At 37.6% G+C, this 21,113-nt stretch overlaps 1 protein-coding gene across 7 annotated transcripts; it reads right to left on the bottom strand.

Moving 5' to 3' along the window:
* Window positions 1-269: 269 nt before the first annotated feature.
* On the bottom strand, window positions 270-13,610 carry LOC145062713 (uncharacterized). Of its 7 annotated transcripts, XR_013687690.1 has the most exons (5): window positions 13,433-13,610; window positions 13,191-13,360; window positions 11,540-11,706; window positions 9,499-10,400; window positions 9,171-9,406 (listed from the first exon to the last, which is right to left on the bottom strand). XR_013687690.1 is itself a non-coding variant. In XM_079010302.1 (3 exons), exons 2-3 carry the CDS (start codon window positions 13,284-13,286, stop codon window positions 892-894), a joined length of 915 nt encoding a protein of 304 aa, XP_078866428.1. In that variant the 5' UTR covers window positions 13,287-13,360; window positions 13,433-13,610; the 3' UTR covers window positions 735-891. The 7 variants fall into 7 exon arrangements, 1 of the variants encoding a protein (XP_078866428.1); XR_013687688.1 differs by lacking the exons at window positions 9,171-9,406; window positions 9,499-10,400; window positions 11,540-11,706 and adding exons at window positions 270-717; window positions 810-1,710; XR_013687692.1 differs by lacking the exon at window positions 11,540-11,706.
* Window positions 13,611-21,113: the final 7,503 nt, after the last annotated feature.

Genomic DNA, 21,113 nt, shown 5'->3' with positions numbered 1-21,113 from the left:
GCTGATTCTCCACTTCATTCTTAAACTCTTTGAACTTTTCAAAGGTTTCTGACTTTTGCTTGATTAAGTAGATATATCCATATCTGCTATAATCATCTGTAAAAGTCACGTAGAAGCGGCCAGGATCCCTTGTGGTGGGTCTAAAGGGCCCACACACATCGGTGTGTACGAGATCCAATAGACCCTCACCCCTATTACAAGTGTCAGTAAAGGGTGACTTGGTCATCTTCCCAAGCAAACAATATTCACACACGTCATCGTCCCTAAGGTCTAATAACTCCAACACTCCATCCTTTTGGAGTTGGCCTATGCGTTTCTTGCTCACATGGCCAAGGCGACAATGCCACGAGCATGCTTTATCTAAACTATTCGACAAATCAACATTCAACATATCATTTCCTAAATTGTCTATAACCAACACAGATTCATATATTCCATTACAAGGAAATGCATTGATATAAAAACACCATTCAAATAAACATTAATAGAACCATTACTATTATCAATTAGGTATCTGAAACCTTGTCTATATAATCCATGAAAAGAACTGATGTTTATTGCCATATCTGGTGAATAGCAACAATTATTTAAATCTAATCCTAACCCATTACTCAACACTAAAGAATAAACTCCGACTTTGGTCACAGGCGACGATCTTCTGTTTCCCATAATCATGTTTATCTTCCCATATTCCACCTCCCTACTTCTTCTTAGGCCCTGGAAATCAGAACAAATGTGGAAACCACATCCTGTATCAAGAACCCATGAAGTAGAAAGTGATGAGTTGTTAGATTTAATAGAATACATACCCGCATAGGTGGGCTTTATCTTCCCATCTCTAATGTCCTGCAGATATTTGGGGCAGCTTCGTTTCCAGTGGCCCTTCTTGTGTCAATAAAAATACTCTGCTTGCTTAGGGTCAGAGGAGGGTTTAGCAGGACCTGCTTTGGTTCCACTAGAAGAGGAAACATCTTGGGACTTTCCCTTTTGGTGGCTCTTAAAAGGAGCCTTCCTCTTCTTACCTCTTCCTTGCCCTATTGCCAACATAGTGGCCGAATAAGTAGGAGTTGATGCAATAGATTTATCCTTTAGGTTGCACTCAGCAGTTCTCAACAACCCTTGAAGCTTGCTCAAGGTGACCTCCTCTTTGTTCATGTGGAAGGTCATTTTGAACTGGTTGTAGCATGGATGCAAGGAGTGCAGAATGATGTCGATAGCCAAATCCTCATCAAAGTTAACATTCAACTTTAGAAGACGATCAACATACCTCTGCATCTTCTGCAAATGCGAGGTCAGGGATTCTCCGCTTCCCATCTTAGCGATGATCATGTTGGTGATGATCTCATAGCGCTCTTGACTCGCGCTTTGGTGATACCTATCTATTAAATCTTGATGCATCTCAAATGAATACATGTCCTCATAGGGCTTCTGGAGTTCTGCGTTCATAGTCGCGAGCATGATGCAATGAACGTTCGTTACATCACGTTCATGAGCCTCAAAGGCAGCGATTTCTTCAGCAGTGGCAGTTTCTGGATTGATCTTTTCAAGCTTCTCGTCGAGGATATATTCTTTGTCCTCGTATCGAGTGATCATTCGAATGTTTCGGATCCACTCGTTGAAGTTGTTGCCATTAAAGATCACTTTCCCACACAAATTCATGAGTGAGAATCCACCAGTAGCTGTAGGAGGAGTGTTGTTTCCGTTCGACATCTGAAAATAAAAAAGGACAAGTTTGATTAGAAAGAATCCCCAATTAAACACCCAAATGAAAAATTAGGGCTAAGATCCAAGAACATTATTTACAACTTAGAAAAGGGATGTCGTAATCTAAAAGTAAATAATTTGAAGGTAAGTGAATGACGATTCACTAATTTTCACCATGAAAAACGGAAGGAAATTAAGTTTTAAATGTACTTGAAAACTCCTAGATCTTTGAGATTCTTTGAACTTTTCAATGGCATGTTGAAATCTCGATATGCACTTCAAATTTGCGACTGGGATACCGAGGATCGCAAACAAGTCATGAATAACCATGCGAATCAACATGGTCCACCCAATGTTTCTATCACCTAATCAATATGTCGGTAAACCACACACGCTCCATTGATCTATGACAAACATCAAGCCACCCTTCGCCACAATGTCAATCCCAGATTAGTGTTCCGATTAACCACACACACTCCACTAAGATTGTCAAGGGTGCAAAGTGTGATTCCATGGAATAGCATCATTTTCACATTTTACCGTAAAGTAACTAAGATTGAGAATTTGTAAAATTTTATAGTTACTTTGTAAATTCATTATACTTATAATGAGGAATTAAGTACCCTATCATATCCGTTCGGCTAACGACCCTCCACCAATCAAGCAAGTGGTGGGTGTGAGTGTACACCCATTAAGCGTCATTTTATAGGCAACAACCTTATACCCACCTTATAGAATAGCTTTGTGAATGTGGCATACTAGCGATAAGGCTAGCTTATTCTTATACATATATATTAATTAATCTTGTAATGATATAATAGTATAGGGTTGAATTTTAAACATGTAAAATTCTAAGGGTTTGAAATTTAAATCATTCAAAATCAAACTTTTAATCGTAAAATTAAATTTCAAAACTTGAGGATAAGTTTTGAACTTTTCAAAACATAAGAGATCAAATAACAAATAATATAAATTAAACAATTAATTTTTTGATTAGCTATATTTGACGTAATCCAATTTTAGTCACAAGATAATTACCAAATAATTTAAATAATCCATATTTATCATATCAAGACACTATTATTCCCGAAGCATACTCTGTCTGACTCCCAGACTCGCCAAGTTAGTCCTGGACTCGCCGATTTGGGCCAACTCGCCGAGTCCAGATACTTACTCACCGTTTTGAGTCGGACAGACGCCAAAAAAATTATTTTCAGCAGAAATACGACAATTACATCACATACAACAGAAACTAATCATGGCTCTGACACCACTGATAGATTTTAGGCATCAGAACAATCCAATGTGCTCATACAAACCCTAATGTTTGGATCTAGGTTTCTCTATTGTACATGCAATGACTCCAAGACTTGAAAACCCTAATCTAGCATACATAATTCAAAATTAACACTATAAGAACAGATCTAAGTGATTACCTCTTTCAATTGGCTTGAAATTCATTGAATCTTCTTGTTCTTGAGCTTAGAGTCACAAGTGTAACTCCTCTAATGGATTACAAACACCACAAGCAAGAAGGAAACTATGAGAGAGGAGGAGGGAAGCTTAATTTCAGCCTAGGGTTTCTCTTGGGAAGCAAGTGGCCGAAAATTGAAGGCTAGGGGTCTTATTTATACTGTAGGCTGCTAGGGTTTCAGTCTAAACCTTAATGGTTAGCTTACTCACGAAGTAGCCCAAGGAACCTTCTGGAATAAGGCCTTAGACGAAAATATGATGATCCTTCATCATAATTTCATTCCCCTTAGTCCATTAGGTTTCCCAGCCCAAAACACAACTATCACACACTTGACAGTTTATGCCCCTTTATTTAATTAATCTCTTTTAGTCACCAAATTAATTCATAATTAATTTATGACTAATACTAATTAAATAAATATGATTTCTCCTTTAATATATTATTCTTATAATATATTAATAAATCATAATATCCTCTTTCTCTCTCTCATCAAATTACCTTGTTAAATTGCTTTGGTGAAGGCAACCCGAAAGGACCATGCACAATCGGGTCAAGTGCATACCAAATATAGTCATAGGCTTAGAAACTAATCCAACACCATATACACTAACCATCAAAGCCTAGGGTACCTTATGGATCAGACCAACCTAAATATAAGACAGAGGAGGTGGTTGTATGTAGTGAAGGACTACCATTGTGAGATTCTGTATCACCCATGCAAGTCTAATGTGGTAGCTGATGCCCCGAGTTGTAGAGAAGCGAGTTCTCCAATTCGAGACGTGTTTATAAGGATGACAGTGATGTATCCAATCTTAGATCATGAGACTAGAAAACCGCAAGAGAGAGAGTGGGTGATCAGGCATATTTCTGAGTTTGAGATGGATAGTCGGGGGCTCATGAGCTTCCATGGGCGAATAGGGGAGCCATGTACGGGTGGAGCAAGACAAATTTTGATGGAGGAGGCCCATAAGTCGAGGTTTTCTATTCATCATGCGGCCACAAAGATGTACATGGATTTGAAACATGACTATTGATGGCCCGATATGAAGAGAGAAGTGTCATCGGTAGTTGAGAGATGTTTTTGACCTGCCGTAAGGTCAAGGTAGAGCACTAGCGCCCTCATGGAAAGTTGCAACCTATGGAGGTTCCTCTATGCAAGTGGGAACAAATCTCTATGGATTTTACTACCAAATTGTTGAGGACTTTGAGGGGTGTGGATATGATCTGGGTGATTGTGGATCGGTTGAAAAAGAGTTCTCACTTCCTGGATATAAGTGAGGGGTCTTCTACGGAGAAGATGGTTGAGGTCTACGTTCGAGGGGTAGTGGCTCGGCACGGTGTGCCAATATTGATAGTGTCTAAGCGTGATGTGCGCTATACTTGGACGTTCTGGAAGAAATTTCATGAGGAGTTGGGTACCCGACTACATTTTAGCACCGCATACCATCCACCGACAGACAAGCAAAGTGAGTGAACGATTCAAACACTTGAGGATATGCTACGCGCTTGTGTTATGGACTTTGGTGGGTTTGGATTCCTATCTACCCTTGGCTGAGTTTTCATACAACAACTGATGGGTTTTGAGCATTCTAACACTTCCTAAGTGTACATGCAACCCTAATAACCTTGGATCTATGTTTGTCTAATTATCATGCAAAGTTGAATTCCAAGGTTATATTCCTATCTAGCATACATGGGGAACAATTTCTAACTTGAATGAAAGATCGAATAACTTACCTTGTTGTTGCTTATATTCCTTGAAACCTTGTGAGCCTAGCACCCCAAGTGTGATGCCTCGAATGCTTCACACAACACCAAATGCTCTTGGAAAGACTTTTGCGAGAATACACACTTCTTGAAATCGGCCTAGCCCTCTAGTTTCTTATGTGTAACCGATTTTGGTGGAGAATGGGATCCTTATATACTGTTGACACATCTAGGGTTACACCATGTAAACCCTAATGTGTCATGACTCTTCATTTCCATGACCCATGGGTTTGTAACTCCCATGGAGCATCCATGGAGCATCCTATGGGTAGAACCCAACTTGATAATCCATGGAGCCTCTTAGCCCACTATACAAGATATGAATGATTTACATAATCAACCCATATATTTAATTAGTTATCTTTTGATCACTTAATTAATTCTAAATTAATTCTTGATCAAACTCATCAAATAATATTATTAATATATTAGAACTTCTAATATATTAATAATCTCCAAGTATTATTCCTCTCATTTAGTCTATCCAATTGCATGGTGCCATGCAACCCAAATGGACCATGCCGGGTCGGGTCAAGTATTAACCAGAAATAGTTATGGACTTAGACACCTTATCCAACAGTCTCCCACTTGGATAAGTCTAATAACTATAACTCCAGTACTTCAGGAACCGACAGGCAATCGTAGCTCTTTCAAGGTCTCTCAGAACTGAGAAGATGTTGATACGCCATTTAAGATAAGTGATCATATAATCCTCTGTTCTAGATATCTGCCGGACAAATACATGGAACAATGTCTTACTTATTGTTCAGCAGTTTGTTTTCCGATTTCCGATTTGTTTGACAAAGAACTTAATTGAACACATCAACTTAGTTCTGACCGGGCCCGGTACATAGGTCAAAACAAAATCATCGAGGGGCCCAGATATCAACTTCTAATCCAAGAAGGAACAGATAAACTTCGACTCATATGTTTGTTCTACCACTAATTGAATTATACACAAAAGCACGTTTTATAACATCGAGTTACCAATGTGTTTTCGTACAATCAATGCATAACAAACTTGTAAGTAACAAATCATATCTCTAGGTTTGAAGACTTATATGATATTACCGTCTCACAATCACTCGAGATAGAATTCCATGAAGTGATTCCAGTGAGCGTGCGTTGTGTCCAATGCTCAAAACTTATGAGCACTCATGATTGTTGTAGCCTTGTCCAACACCTCAGACCTCTGCAACCAATCATGACAGTCTTGATTCATACCTACTTCCGACATATGACCGACTGTGGAGGTTTGAATAATATGTTATACCAAACAAAATTATTCTGGAAATCAAAACATGCAAAAGAAATATAGTAAACGATCGACAAGAGATAGAAACACTTTACTCATAAATAAAACACCTTTTATTCATCATCTAATGTCAATTACACTTTACAAATTTAGAAGTTATCTAACTACTAAATCTAATATCATCTTTCAGCCCTATGCTCCGAGCATGCTGAAGATGCTTAACCTGAGTCAGTCCCTTCGTGAGGGGATCTGCTGGGTTCTCATCCGATGATACCCTTTTTGCCACGAGGAGTCCTTCTTCTATCCGATGTCTGATAAAATGGTATTTTCGGTCAATGTGTCTGGATCTCCCGTGATCCCTTGGTTCCTTGGCTAAGGCAACAGCACTTTCACTATCACAGGAAATTTCCATTGGCTCTTTAATAGCTGGTACAACTCCAAGGTCTCCAATGAAGTTCTTCAGCCATATCGCCTCCTTTGCCGCCTCGCTAGCTGCAATATACTCTGATTCACAAGTTGAATCAGCCACTGTCTCTTGCTTGGAACTCTTCCAAGAAATTGCTCCTCCATTTACGGTAAAGACCCAGCCCGACTGAGAGCGGAAATTATCCCTATCAGTCTGGAAGCTAGCATCACTATACCCTACAACTCTCAAGTCATCACTCCCACCGAGGATAAGGACCCAGTCCTTAGTCCTCCGTAGGTACTTGAGGATATTCTTTACCGCAGTCCAGTGTGCCATGCCAGGGTTCGCCTGATACCTGCTAACCATGCTCAGGGCAAAGGCTACATCAGGTTGAGTACACGTCATAGCATACATGATCGATCCTACAGTCGAAGCATAAGGTATTCGACTCATTTCTGTTATCTCAGCCTCAGTGCTAAGGCTTTGTGTCTTACTCAATCTGGCGTTACTCTGGATGGGTAACTCTCCTTTCTTGGAGTCCTACATGCTGAATCTCTTCAGCACCTTATCCAAGTAGGTACTCTGACTAAGTCCAATTAGTCTTTTACTCCGATCTCTCAAGATCCTTATCCCTAGAATATAGGCAGCTTCTCCTAGGTCCTTCATAGAGAAACACTTCCCAAGCCAGGACTTAACTTCTTGCAGAGTTGGGATATCATTTCCTATGAATAGTATGTCATCCACATACAACACCAAAAAGCTAACTATACTTCCACTAGCCTTGACATACATGCAACACTCATCTTCACTCCTAGAAAAGCCAAATTCCTTGACCTTTTCATCAAAGCAAAGATTCCATCTGCGAGGTGCTTGCTTCAATCCATAAATGGATTTCACAAGCTTACACACTCTATTAAGGTACTCGTTGCTGACAAAACCGTCTGGCTGACTCATGTAAACATCTTCAGCCAACTTTCCATTAAGGAAAGCGGTTTTGACATCTATTGGCCATATTTCATAGTCATGAAATGCAGCTATGGCCAACAGAACCCGAATAGACTTAATCTTGGCTACTGGAGAAAAGGTCTCATCATAGTCCACTCCAGGAATTTGAGAGAAGCCCTTTGCAACCAGTCTAGCCTTATAAGTGTGTACTTTACCATCCATGTCGGTCTTCTTCTTGAAGACCCATTTGCACCCTACTGTCTTACGACCTGGTACATTCTCAACTAAGTTCCAAACTTGATTGTCATACATGAACTATATTTCATTGTCCATTGCCTCTTTCCACTTGGCTGACTCAGGGCCTGCCATGGCTTCCGCGTAACTGTTAGGTTCATCCAGACCTATCAGTGTCTCATCACTGATAAGTGTATCTCCTTCTGCAGTAATATGGAATCCATAGTAATGCTCAGGAGCATTCCTAACCCTTGTGGAATGCCTCAGAGGTACAGACTTGTCAATTGGCTCAACAGGAGTTTCCTCCTCAAGTTGAGTGCTAGGGTTTGAAGTTCCTTCACCGCTTAACTCTTGAATTTCTTCAAGATCAACTTGCCTCCCACTGTTTCCTTGGCTTATGAACTCTCTCTCTAAAGAAAGCCCTCCTAGCTAGAAAGACCACATTTTCACTAGGTCTGTAGAAGAGGTAACCAAAAGATTGTTGTGGGTAGCCGATGAAAATACACCTCTCGCTTCGGGGTTCGAGCTTATCATGAGTCTCGCGTCTCACGAAAGCCTCGCAACCCAAAATCTTGATGTGGTCTAGTTTGGGTACTTTACCAGTCCACATCTCGTGAGGAGTTTTGGCAACTTTCTTTGTAGGGACTAGATTAAGGATATGGGCGGCAGTCTCTAAGGCATACCCCCAGAATGAGATTGGTAGCGAAGCTCGACTCATCATGGAATGAACCATATCCAACAAGGTTCGATTACGCCTCTCAGCCACACCATTCAACTGTGGTGTCCAGGGAGGTGTCAATTGTGAGACTATCTCACATTCCGTTAGATAGTCAAGGAACTCTGAACTAAGATACTCACCACCACGATCGGATCGAAGCATCTTAATGTTCCTGCCCAATTGATTCTCGACTTCCTGTTTAAATTCCTTAAACCTTTCGAAAGTTTCTGACTTATGCTTGATCAAGTAGACATATCCATATCTACTGTAATCATCAATAAAAGTCAAATAATAACGATTAGCATCCCTTGTGGCATGTTTGAATGGTCCACACACATCTGTGTGTACAAGGTCCAACAAACCTTCACCCCTCTCACACGAGCCTGTGAAGGGTGACTTTGTCATTTTTCCAAATAAGCATGATTTGCAACTATCATCTGACTTTAGGTCAAATGACTCCAAGACTCCATCCTTTTGGAGTTCGCCTATGCGTTTCTTGCTTATATGTCCAAGACGACAATGCCATAATGACGCTTTATCCAAGTTATTATTATTAACAGAATCAATACACAATACATTATTTCCTAAGTTATCAACCACAGATACTGTTTCATACACGCCATCACAAGGTAATACTTTGAAATAAAGAACATTATTAAAGAAAGCATTAATCGAACCAACTTCATTATCAAACGAAAAGGTGAAACCTTGTTTATACAATGCGTGAAAGGAAATAATATTTCTTGCCATTTCTGGCGAATAACAACACTTATTCAAATCTAAACTAAACCCACTACTTAGCGATAAAGTATAAACTCCAATCTTGGTGACAGGTAAAGCTTTCCGATTCCCCATGATTAAGTTTATTCTTCCTTGCTCCACATTCTCACTTCTTCTTAGTCCCTGCAAGTCACAACAAATATGAATACCACAACTGGTATCAAGGACCCAAGATTTAGAATGGGGTGAGTTATTAGAAATGATAGTGTAAATACCTGCATGGTTGGGTTTAACTTTCCCATCCTTCACATCTTGCTGGTATTTTGGGCAATTCCGCTTCCAATGTGATTTTTCATGGCAATAGAAGCATTCAGCCTCTTTTTGCTCAGAAGATGGAGTGACGAAACCTTTCTTGGTTCCACTTGAAGAAGAGCCATCAAGGGTCCGAGCCTTGATACCCTTAGAAGAGCTCTTTCTCCTCTTCCCTCGACTTTTCCCGATTGCCAAAATCGGAGTAGAATTTGGAGTAGGAGTGTTAACAACCGACTTCCCCTTAAGACCTGTTTCTGCGGTCTTGAGAAGTCCCTGAAGTTTGCTGAGTGTGACCTCTTCCTTATTCATGTGATATGTCATGCAATTGATCATAGCACAATGGTAAGGAGTGCAAAATGATATCTATTGCAAGCTCCTCAGGGAAGTTCACATTAAGCTTCAGTAATCGATCCACATACCTTTGCATATTCTGCATGTGGCTCGTGACGGATTCCCCGTCCTTCATCATGGTTGTTATCATGGAGCAGATGATTTCATACCTCTCTTGTCGTGCACTTTGATGGTATCTTTCCATCAGATCTTGGTGCATTTCATAAGGGTAGAAATCCTCATAAGACTTTTGGAGTTCCGCTGTCATCGTGGCCATCATGATGCATGCCACTTTCGTAGCATCCCTTTCATGTGCCTGAAAATCAACGATCTCCTGAGGAGTTGCAGTGGTCTCATCAATCTCCTTAAGCTCCTTGTCAAGGACATATTCTTTGTCCTCGTAGCGGGTAATCATCCTGATGTTTCTGATCCACTCATTGAAGTTGGATCCATCAAAGGTGACTTTCCCACACAAGTTCATAAGGGTAAAGGAGCCATTAGGGTTAGAGCCAGAAGCAGCATTGTTTGAAGACATCTGAAGGAAAAGGACAAGATTAGTTTAGATATTTAGAGAGTCCTTAATAAAACACCAAAATATAATATTAAGGCTAGGATCCAATCACAATATATTATAACTTAGAAGAGGTATGTCGTAATCCAAGCTATAACATATTTGAAAGATAGGTGAATGACGATTCACCAATTTCCACCACGAAAACCGAAATATTAAATATTAGGTTTTTGATTGGTTCTTAGAAATTCCTAGATTCTTTGAGAATCAATGAACTTTTTAAAGGCATGTTTCAATCTCGAGTGTGCCCTCCAAGTTTTGTGACTGGGATACCGAGGATCACAAAACGAGGTGTGAAGTAACCATGCAAATCACTTGGTACCCTTAAAGTTTATCACTCAATCGATGTGCCGGTAAACCACACACGTTCCACCGATACTATAATAAACCTTAAGTCACCCTTTACCTACCTTGTTAAGTCCAAGTTAGTGTGCCGGTTAACCACACATTCTCCACCAACGACTTAAACAAAGTGTAAAGTGTAATTTCATGGATTAGCACCTTATTCACATTTTTCCTAAAGTAACTAAGATTACGAATTTAATAAAAATTTAGTTACTTTATAATATTCATCATACTTTTAATGAGAATTTATAAGTCCTTGTCTTACCCGTTCGGCTAACGACCCACCACCGGTCAAGCAAGCGGTGGGTGAGAGTGGACACCCATTAAGTTGCCATTTTATAGGCAACAACCTTATACCCACCTTATAGACCGGCTTCGTGAATGAGGCGTACTAACGATAAGACGACTTTGTTCTTATATATATATATATATATATATATATATATATATATATATATATATATATATATATATTAAATCTCCATGCCTAATAAAAGACTCTCTGCACTGCCACGTGGCATCTTTCTACACCTCCTTTCTGCCACGTGTCAATCTCGGAAATACTGTTCAACTGATTTTCCCGCCCATGCAATTCTTCAATTGTCAATAACTCTTCCCCTAAAATTAAGGAAATTTGTTTTCATATCCAATACACTACATTCAAATTACGTGTATTATATATGTAGACAAAAATTTCAAACTTTTATAGATATATATGCAATCCCTTAAAATCAGCTAATTATCATCCTCCAACTTACAAATATCGATTCCCAGTTATTATCTTCTTCGCTTCTTCATTGGCGTCTTGGAACTTATCATTCGAGAATTCTTCTTCGTGTCTGCAAACTACTAAAGGTGCATCTCCACCTGTTTATTACATATATGACTACAACCGGACAATTTACATTCTCTATTTGTCAATATTCTATATCAAAAACAAAATAGAAATTGATTAATAAATTGAAGCATGAAAGTATTGTTAGGTCTATAATAGCAATTTAATTTTCAACTTACTCAACAATTAGCTTTGCATGTATTATAACGACCTACATGTGATTCTTTAATTTTTTTAATTTTTCTTTGTTTGACTATTATTCATCCTAACTTCAATGGATAATTTAGGTATTATAGCAATGTACTTTTCTTTATTTTATTGTCAATGTCAAATATGAATTCGATTTGGTGACCATTTCTATCAAAGAGTTTATCACCAACATGACCATTTGTGTAAAAACAAACTACCATGGTAACCATTTGATGGTATGAGATTTATGACAGAAAGCTTAAGTTTTTTTTTCACCATAAACTATCATATGTTCCTGTCAAATACTTTTATAACAGAGAATTATAATGCTAAATCTGCCATAGGGACCATTTTTGTCAAATAGTATTATTTTTTCACATAAGGTTGAAGTTTTTCATTTTTTACGCATCTATACATTGTTTTTATCATTTATAAATGAAAAAAGAATCTATACTTTCATTTTCTAATCATTTGCTTTTGTTTTTTCATAATTTATAAAGAAAAGGGCATAATTGTCCTTTTTTCTCATAAAAAAATAATCGCAGGTTTTTTGCATTTCTTTGTCAAAGGAGATACCATACAACAGAAGTGTGGTATCTATTTTTTTTTTTTTATCATTTGTTGTTATTTTTTCATAACTTACACACAAAAGGACATATTTATCTTTTTTTCCTTAAAGAACTAAGCCAATTTATGTTGAAACAATTTTTTAAAAGTCTTTTCACATACTTTTTGTATTGAATGTAATCTAACATTACAGCAAAATAGAAAAGTGACTTACATGTATGACAAATAGTCTTTCCAAATTTGATTATTGGATATATTACATGCATACAATGGTAATGTACTTTAAATCAATGGCTTTTAATGTATTTGTATAAGAATAAAATAAATTCATATGTACAAGTGAAAATCAATTATATCAATGTATTAAGATTACGCAGGAATGGTTTTAAAATGAAAATATAATTCACCCATGAGCCTTTTTTGATATTTCTTCATTGGTATAATAAAAGACACCCTAGGATTATAGTGAATCAAGAAAGCTTAAAATGGTCATTTAATCCTATCTGATGTAATCGTGTAACTATAGGCAATAGCTATAATAACAAGTCTTGTAGGGGTATACTTGTTTGATAAAAGAATAAATATCTGGTTTGCTGGAATTTCAGGAGTTGCTTGAAGTAGCAATTTTTCGACTTCAATCATGGTTGATTCACCCCAATTTAACTGCAATTAACACTTAAAATTGCTTCACAAGATAAGAGACAATTCGATTCAAGCTAAGTAATTATCTGTTTAATCGTATTTAAATCCAATTAAATGATACAGAAATGAAGAATATGATAATGATGTAATGCTAGAAAATTGTTTTTAGCACTGACCTCGAAGAAGCTTTGCCATATGAAATCAAGAATCAGATTGTGATGGACTAGGAACAAGTAATCAATACTAGGGTTTCCATAATAATTAACCTTCATCTAACACCCATCACAACCGCAAAAACCATCGCCACCTATTCAAAACCGCCGCTAATGATCGCACCGGTCGCACCCTGTCGGAAAACAAGCCATCATGAACCAGAATTATGAACGAGCATAGGGTTTTCTCAGCTGCGCTTTCTTACTCTTTCACTCGTGCTGATTCAAGATGAATCGAGAGGGAAACAAAAGTATGCTCTGATCTTTTACCGGCCATCAATTGAAAAACGATGGTGTGATTTTGTCCTTGCGAATGCATACCTGCGTATTGCTAAGAAAAGAAGAAACAAAGGGCTTTTTAATTGCACATTTTGGGGAGAAGAACACAAGTACAAAAGCTAAAAATAAACAAGACCGACTCACTTTTTTTTATTCAATTTCATTCATTTTTTTATTCATTTTGATTTGAACTTTAAAAATATTTTTATTTATTTGTTACGATTAATCAGAATAGACATTTTCATCTGAGCTCTTAATAATACGGTCTTCAAAATCCGTCCTCTTTATTTGCTTTTGAGATTAATTTGAATAGATTTACGATGTTATATCATTATAATATTGTTACTATCATGTCGTTTCAAAAAATATGTATATTAAGTAAAAAATTATGTATATTAAGTAATTATATGAAATTTGTATATAACTTTTTCTACGAACATTAAATATCATAATGTTTAATGCAAATTCATTAGTGTTATATTTAATACAAAGATTTATAAACGTTGTTTTTTTTTCAAATATGTTTATTTATGTTGATAAATGATTATATGTTTATTATGATTTTAATAAACCCATTATATTTTAGTAATTTCAACAAATTATTATATCATTATGAAATTACTAACAAAATATATATATTTATTAACTATTAAATTTTTTATTATCATGGCTAAGTAATTAAATTATAATTTAATTAAAATTAATTTTAAATTTTTTACCCATGGTGTCCACGGATTATAACCTAGTCATAATAATATAAGTATAAGGGTTGAATTTTAACTTTTAAAATTCTAAGGATTAGAACTAAAGTTTTTTTAACATGACTTTACTTGTTCCAAAACTTGAGGGCAAATTTTGTAAACTTTCAAAACTTTTCATTTCTTGTAACTTATGAGTTTATTAGAGTAATAAAAATGAAGACTCTTCATTTTTCTAACTCTTGTGTTCTTTTAATGGTTTTAACTCAAGTGACTTTTGGTTTTCCATAACTTGAGGACAAGTTATGGACTCCATTAAAACACATTATGATCAAGAATTAAACTACCACATAGGTTACAAATAATTCCTATGATCATCTAAACATCATAAGATCAAGAACATGAATATGAACACTTTCATAAATCAAAAATACACTTAAAACTTTGTAATTTTGATAGCTAGTTGTTGCAAATGGAATAGCAAAGACATTACACCATCTAAAACAAGTTTTCAAGTACCAAAACAGTTTAGGGTAATGTTTCTAGTCCATTTCCAGCAACTAAAGTCGAAAATCTGCACTCTGTGGCTCCTACTCGCCGAGTGCATGAACCTACTCGGCGAGTAGGTTGAAGATACAAGTGAACTCGGCGAGTCTCCCCATGGACTCCGCGAGTTCATCAGGCAGACAGCAAGTTTTTCGACTTTTTTCAACTTTTAAGCACAAATAACAAACAAACAAGCCTAGGCTCTGATACCACTGATGGGTTTTGTGCATTCTAACACTTACTAAGTGTACATGCAACCCTAATAACCTTGGATCTATGTTTGTCTAATTATCATGCAAAGTTGAATTCCAAGGTTATATTCCTATCTAGCATACATGGGGAACAATTTCTAACTTGAATGAAAGATAGAATAACTTACCTTGTTGTTGCTTATGTTCCTTGAAACCTTGTGAGCCTAGCACCCCAAGTGTGATGCCTCAAATGCTTCACACAACACCAAATGCTCTTGGAAAGACTTTTGAGAGAATACACACTTCTTGAAATCGGCCTAGCCCTCTAGTTTCTTATGTGTAACCGATTTTGGTGGAGAATGGGATCCTTATATAGTGTTGACACATCTAGGGTTACACCATGTAAACCCTAATGTGTCATGACTCTTCATTTCCATGACCCATGGGTTTGTAACTCCCATGGAGCATCCATGGAGCATCCTATGGGTAGAACCCAACTTGATAATCCATGGAGCCTCTTAGCCCACTATACAAGATATGAATGATTTACATAATCAACCCATATATTTAATTAGTTATCTTTTGATCACTTAATTAATTCTAAATTAATTCTTGATCAAACTAATCAAATAATATTATTAATATATTAGAACTTATAATATATTAATAATCTCCAAGTGTTATTCCTCTCATTTAGTCTATCCAATTGCATGGTGCCATGCAACCCAAATGGACCATGCCGGGTCAGGTCAAGTACTAACCATAAATAGTTATGGACTTAGACACCTTATCCAACAACAACAACCATCACTACATCATTGGGATGCCTCCCTTTGACCTTTTATATGGGAGGAGATGCTGAACTCCTATCTCTTTGGGGGAGGTCAGCCAAAGAGTGATGAGGAGCATCGAGATAGTGCTCAAGATGACAGAGCAAAGTCAGCAGGTTAGACAAAGGTTGTTGACAGCCCAGAGTTGTCAGAAGAGTTACGCTGATCGAAGGCGTTCCGAGCTAGAGTTCTAGGTCGATGACTTTGTTCTCCTGAGGGTATCCCCATGGAAAGGGATGATCTGATTCAGGAAGTAGGGCAAGTTGGGCCTTCGATTCATTGGTCCTTTCAAGGTGACTGCGTGGGTGGGTAAGATAGCTTATCGGTTAGAGCTTCCTGAGAAGTTGAGCCAGATTCACGACACTTTCCATGTATCCTAGCTGAGGAAGTGTATAGCCAATGAAATGGCAGTGGTTCCTTTAGAGGACATTCAGGTTGATGATCACCTATGTTAGATTTCCAAGTCACGCTTAGATGTGGAGTTTTAGGCTTAGCCTCTTTTATATGTAAATAGGTTGAGTCTTTTCTATAATTAGGAAGTGAGTGACACCCGTTATCTAAGGAACCATTTTGAGTGTTAGACTAGAGAGAGAATTTGTACAAGACCCTCTTTGTATTTTCTTTCTAGATCTAATATGAGCTTAACAAGATTTATTTACTCCATGTGTTCTTGAATTTGTATGATGATTCACTAGATCTCTTCTTATTCTGCACGTGCCATCATAATTAACACCATTACAATTGGTATCAAAGCTTATAATTACCACTAGAATTGGTATCAGAGCTCATAATTTTCACCACAATTGCATGAACATATTGAGAGGCTGGTAGAGATATTGGATACGAAAGTAAGGACCTTGAGGAACAAAGAGGTGCACCTTGTTAAAGTTCAATGGCAGCATTGTAAGGATTCGGAGTGGACTTGGGAGCCAGAGTCCAAGATACGCGGGCAGTACCCGGAGTTGTTTCCAGAGGATGACTTTGATGGCGAAGTCTGATCGTAGTGGGGGAGAATTGTAACATCCTGAAATAAGGTATGCACCGATGACTATAACTTTTATTACATTGTCAAGACTAGTCCTTATTTGAGAAAAGGTGGCAGTTGAGTACGCACGGCGTACGCATGTGTACGCTCAGCATACTCATGTGCGTATCTTTAACACGGAGGCCACCTAGTACACGGGGTGTACCAGAGGGTATGCTGCGCATACTAGGCTTAGAGTGAAAACCCTAATTCTTTTGGGAGTCCCTATTTAAGGAACATGATGGCCTCATGTCCTGCCACCATTTCTAGCCTCCAACTCTCCTCAAGACCTAAATCTCGTTTCCATAGCTTGTGTGAGCATTTGTGGCTTATTGAGTTGTCTTGTAGAGTTCTTTTGTGAAGAAGGAGCCTTGAAGGAAGAAGAGTTAGTGTCCAAGCTTTTGGATCTGAGTTTCCCTATGGTTGGTGCATCCTCCAGAGGTATCAAGTTCAAAGCTTTCTCACTGTTTTGTTTAGTTCATTTTTTGGTCCATTTTTAGGGTTTTATGTCCCAAGCTTGAAACTTTATGAGTTTGGTGAACTCCAGAGCATAGTACCTGTCCTTTTAGGTGTTTTTAGACATTTGGATTTATCAAAATGAGATCTTGGTTGTCAACCTTGTTAAGGCTTAAAGTCACCAACTTTATGGAGTAACGGACATTAATCATCCCAGATCTGTAGTGGTAGCAATTGTCTTAACAGATTAAGACCAAAAGAGTGAAAAGAGGAAGTTTGGGACGTACGCCGTGCGTACCCCAGTTACGCGCAGCGTAGCGATGAGTCCGCCACGATGCATGCATGCCCAATTATATGCCCCGCGTAGACGGCTGTACGCCCAGTGTACGCGCTGTGTGTTGACATCCATTGACTTGTAGGGTTTTGGTCAAGTTGTGGACCTTGGAGGCCATGGAGGGGTAAAATTCTCTTTTACCCTTGTAAGGTTTAGTAGTGAGACTTAGCCAACATCTTTGAGGCTTGTTAATATGAATTTTAATTAGAGATATTTGAGACATATGTTAGGGGGTGTCTAGACCGGCAGTTCAGGTGTGGGATTTACTTACTTTAATTCACGAGGTGAGACTTCTCACTATATTTACCTGAGTGGTAATTTATGTGTGACCGGATGGTCTTGTTCCTTTTAGTAACCAGAGGGTCATATTTGTGCTATTGACCGGAGGGTCTTATTTTCTTATACTGTGTTGCGTGTTATTATGCATCTTGTCTTTGTGACTTATGTTGTTATATTATTTTTTGTATATATATTGACTACGACCATAAGGTCCATGTCGAGACGTGAGACCGAAGGGTCTTCACTGAGACACATGACCAGAGGGTCCTTATCGAGATATAGCAATGAGAGGCAAATTATTTGTGTATGTGGTATTTTGGAGAACTCACTAAACTTCGTGCTTATAGTGTTTCTGTAAAATGTGTTTCAGGTACATCTAAGGATCGCGGGAAGGCGTCGCCATGATTGCACACATCATCTTGATGATTCGTGTATATGTGGATTCTGGGATATTTGACAAACAATTTTAGATGTTTTATGTTTGGGAAAAATTCAATTTGACATGAGAACTGTTAAACTAGGTTCTTATGTGAACTTTAAAAAATGAAAAAAAAATTTTGTTGAATATTTAGAGTGTTACAAATGCTATCAGAACTGCTTGTTTCACTCAAACCCGTTCACCGATAAACAAAAGATTCTTAATCACACCTTATGAGATTCTGAATAAACGAAAATCTAACATTAAGTTCTTTCATGCCTTAGGTTCCAGGTGTTTCATATTCAATTCCAAAGAGCAAAGGAACAAATTTGATGTGAAAGCAGACGAAGGAATCTTTTAAGGTACTCTCTTACTTCGAAGGCACATAGGATTCTGAATAAAAAGTCAAAAAAGATTGAGGAAACCTATTATTTCACATTTGACAATAATTATCTGAATAAGTATTAGAAAGTTGATTGTCCATCTGAGGATATTTTTCCTTCGACAAATCCAATGACAATTCTTCTTTCAAATCTTTATGAGGAATTTCTGAACTTGTTCGATGAACTAGTCAGAGCCATTTCCTCATAGTCAAAGGGTAAATACAATCAAGAAGATAAGTTAAATAAAATTGTCTATGAGGCTGCTAAAAACATGGAAACCTCTCCGGAGACACCATTTATGAAAGCTTCCAGTCAACCATCTCAACCAGCAACTTCTGATGCTCCATTCGAGGGGGAGAGCTCTTCAACTGCAAATACTAATGCTCAAATCCATGGCGAGAATCCGATTTCAAACGTAGAGTCACATGCAAACTTCCAGGGGGAGATTGAGAATGAAAATAATGACTCTAACGACAATCAAATTCGAAGACGTAAATGCAGAATTAGATCCAACCTATGATCCGAACTACCCTCCCAAATGGTCCATAGATCATCCTAAATCTCAAGTAATCGGAGCAGCATCTTCAGGAGTTGTCACAAGGGAACAACAAAAAGCCTATCAAAATGCATTCTTTTTAAAAATGGAATTTTGCATGTTTAATTCGTTCATCTCTAAGATTGATCCTAAAACCGTGAAGATTTATCTTGATCATTCACATTGGGTGCAAGCTATACAGAAAGAACTCAATGAATTTGAGTGTAATAAAGTTTGGTGATTGATTCCAACTCCTAAGGATGCATATGTGGTAGGATTAAAATGGGTATTTTGGAATAAGCTTGACAAAGAAGGTAACGTAATTCAGAACAAGGCACAATTAGTTGTGAAATGATACTACCAGGAGGAAGGCATAGACTATGAAGAGACATTCGCACCGATTGCAAGGCTAGCATCTGTTCGGATTTTCTTCGCTTACGTAGCTCAAAAAATTTCAAACTCTATAAAATGGACGTGAAATGTTCGTTTCTTAATGGAGAACTAGAGGAAACAATCTATGTGAAACAGCCACCAGGTTTCGTAAACAAAAAATATCCAAATCATTGCTATATTCTGGATAAGATTGTGTATGGTCTAAAACAAGCACCTCGTGCATGGTATGAAACCCTAACGCGATTTTTGAAAAAATCCAAATCTAAACAAGGCTTGGTCGACCCAACCTTCTTTTGCAAGAAACATGGTCACCATTTAATGATTGTCTAAATTTACGTTGATGATATCATTTGTAGATCCGCTAATCCAAGATTAATAGTTGAATTCCGAAAATTGATGGAAACTAAATTTGAGATGAGTTTAATGGGTCCTATTAACTTTTTCCTTGGTTTAAATATTAGACAGAGTTCATAGGGTATATTCATCAACCAGGAAGCCTACACGAAGACCTTCCTTGCAAAATTCGGAATGGTGGGAGATTCAAAGGTGAAGGTTCCAATGGGGTTCGAAACGAAGCTTACACCATCCTTGGACAAGCCGGCAGTAGATATAACTCTATATCGACATATGATTGGATCCTTAATGTATCTAACATCGAGACGTCAAGATATAATGTTTGCTGTTTGTTTTTGTGTCAGGTTTCAGGCAAATCAACGTGAACCTCATATGACTGTTGTGACGAAAATGCTCCGGTACCTCAAAAGAACGAGACCTCTCGGAATTTGGTTTCCTTCTAACTCTAGATTCTTTGTGTAAGCATATTCTTATGTTGATCTTGGTGGATGTGGTCTTGATCGGAAAAGTACAACCGAAGGATGTCAGTTTCTGGATGGCAAACTAGTTAGTTGGTAATCTAAGAAGTAAACAGGTATCTCCTTATCCACTGTTGAAGCTAAGTATATCACAACTGCATTATGCACTTCTCAAGTAGTATGGATTTAAAGTTAGCTTAGAGATTACATGATAAATATGAAGAGGATTCCTTTATACTGTGATTTAGAAAGTGGAATTCGGATATGCCATAATCCAGTGCAACACCCTAAGACAAAACATATTGCAATGAGATATCATTTCATTGAGGATCGAAACGTTGAAGTACACTTTGATAGATTCTATGATCGGTTGGCTGATATCTTCACAAAGGCCTAACCAGAAACAATGTTCAATCGTATTTTACAAGGTCTCGGAATGATAGAAGCTGACTCAGTTCCGAAATCCCTTTCATAATCAGATTTTACTATTCACGTTCCGAGCTTTAGAATATTTTGGATTTTACTGTTCACGTTCTGAGCTTCGGAATGATTCGGATTCTACTGTTCATCAGGGTTTTGGAACGCTTATGTATACTTTTTACATTCACTGTCTTCCGAATGATTCCGTGCTTCGGAATGCTTCGGAAGTCACTGTTCATTTATTCTTCTGAATTTATTTTCTTTACAATTTTTTTTTATTTTTTTTGTT

Source organism: Lactuca serriola, chromosome 7 (genome assembly GCF_051521515.1).
Source record: "Lactuca serriola cultivar US96UC23 chromosome 7, Lser_US96UC23_V15, whole genome shotgun sequence".
Taxonomy (NCBI): Eukaryota; Viridiplantae; Streptophyta; class Magnoliopsida; order Asterales; family Asteraceae; genus Lactuca; species Lactuca serriola.
This window is presented reverse-complemented; position numbering and strand designations above follow the sequence as displayed.

Coding starts and splice junctions, on each gene's coding strand:
- LOC145062713 (XM_079010302.1), bottom strand. CDS start 13,286: ATGAAGGTTAATTATTATGGAAACCCTAGTATTGATTACTTGTTCCTA. Junction 1,711..13,190: donor TATGGCAAAGCTTCTTCGAG/GTCAGTGCTAAA, acceptor TTTTATTTTCAG/ATGTCGAACGGAAACAACAC.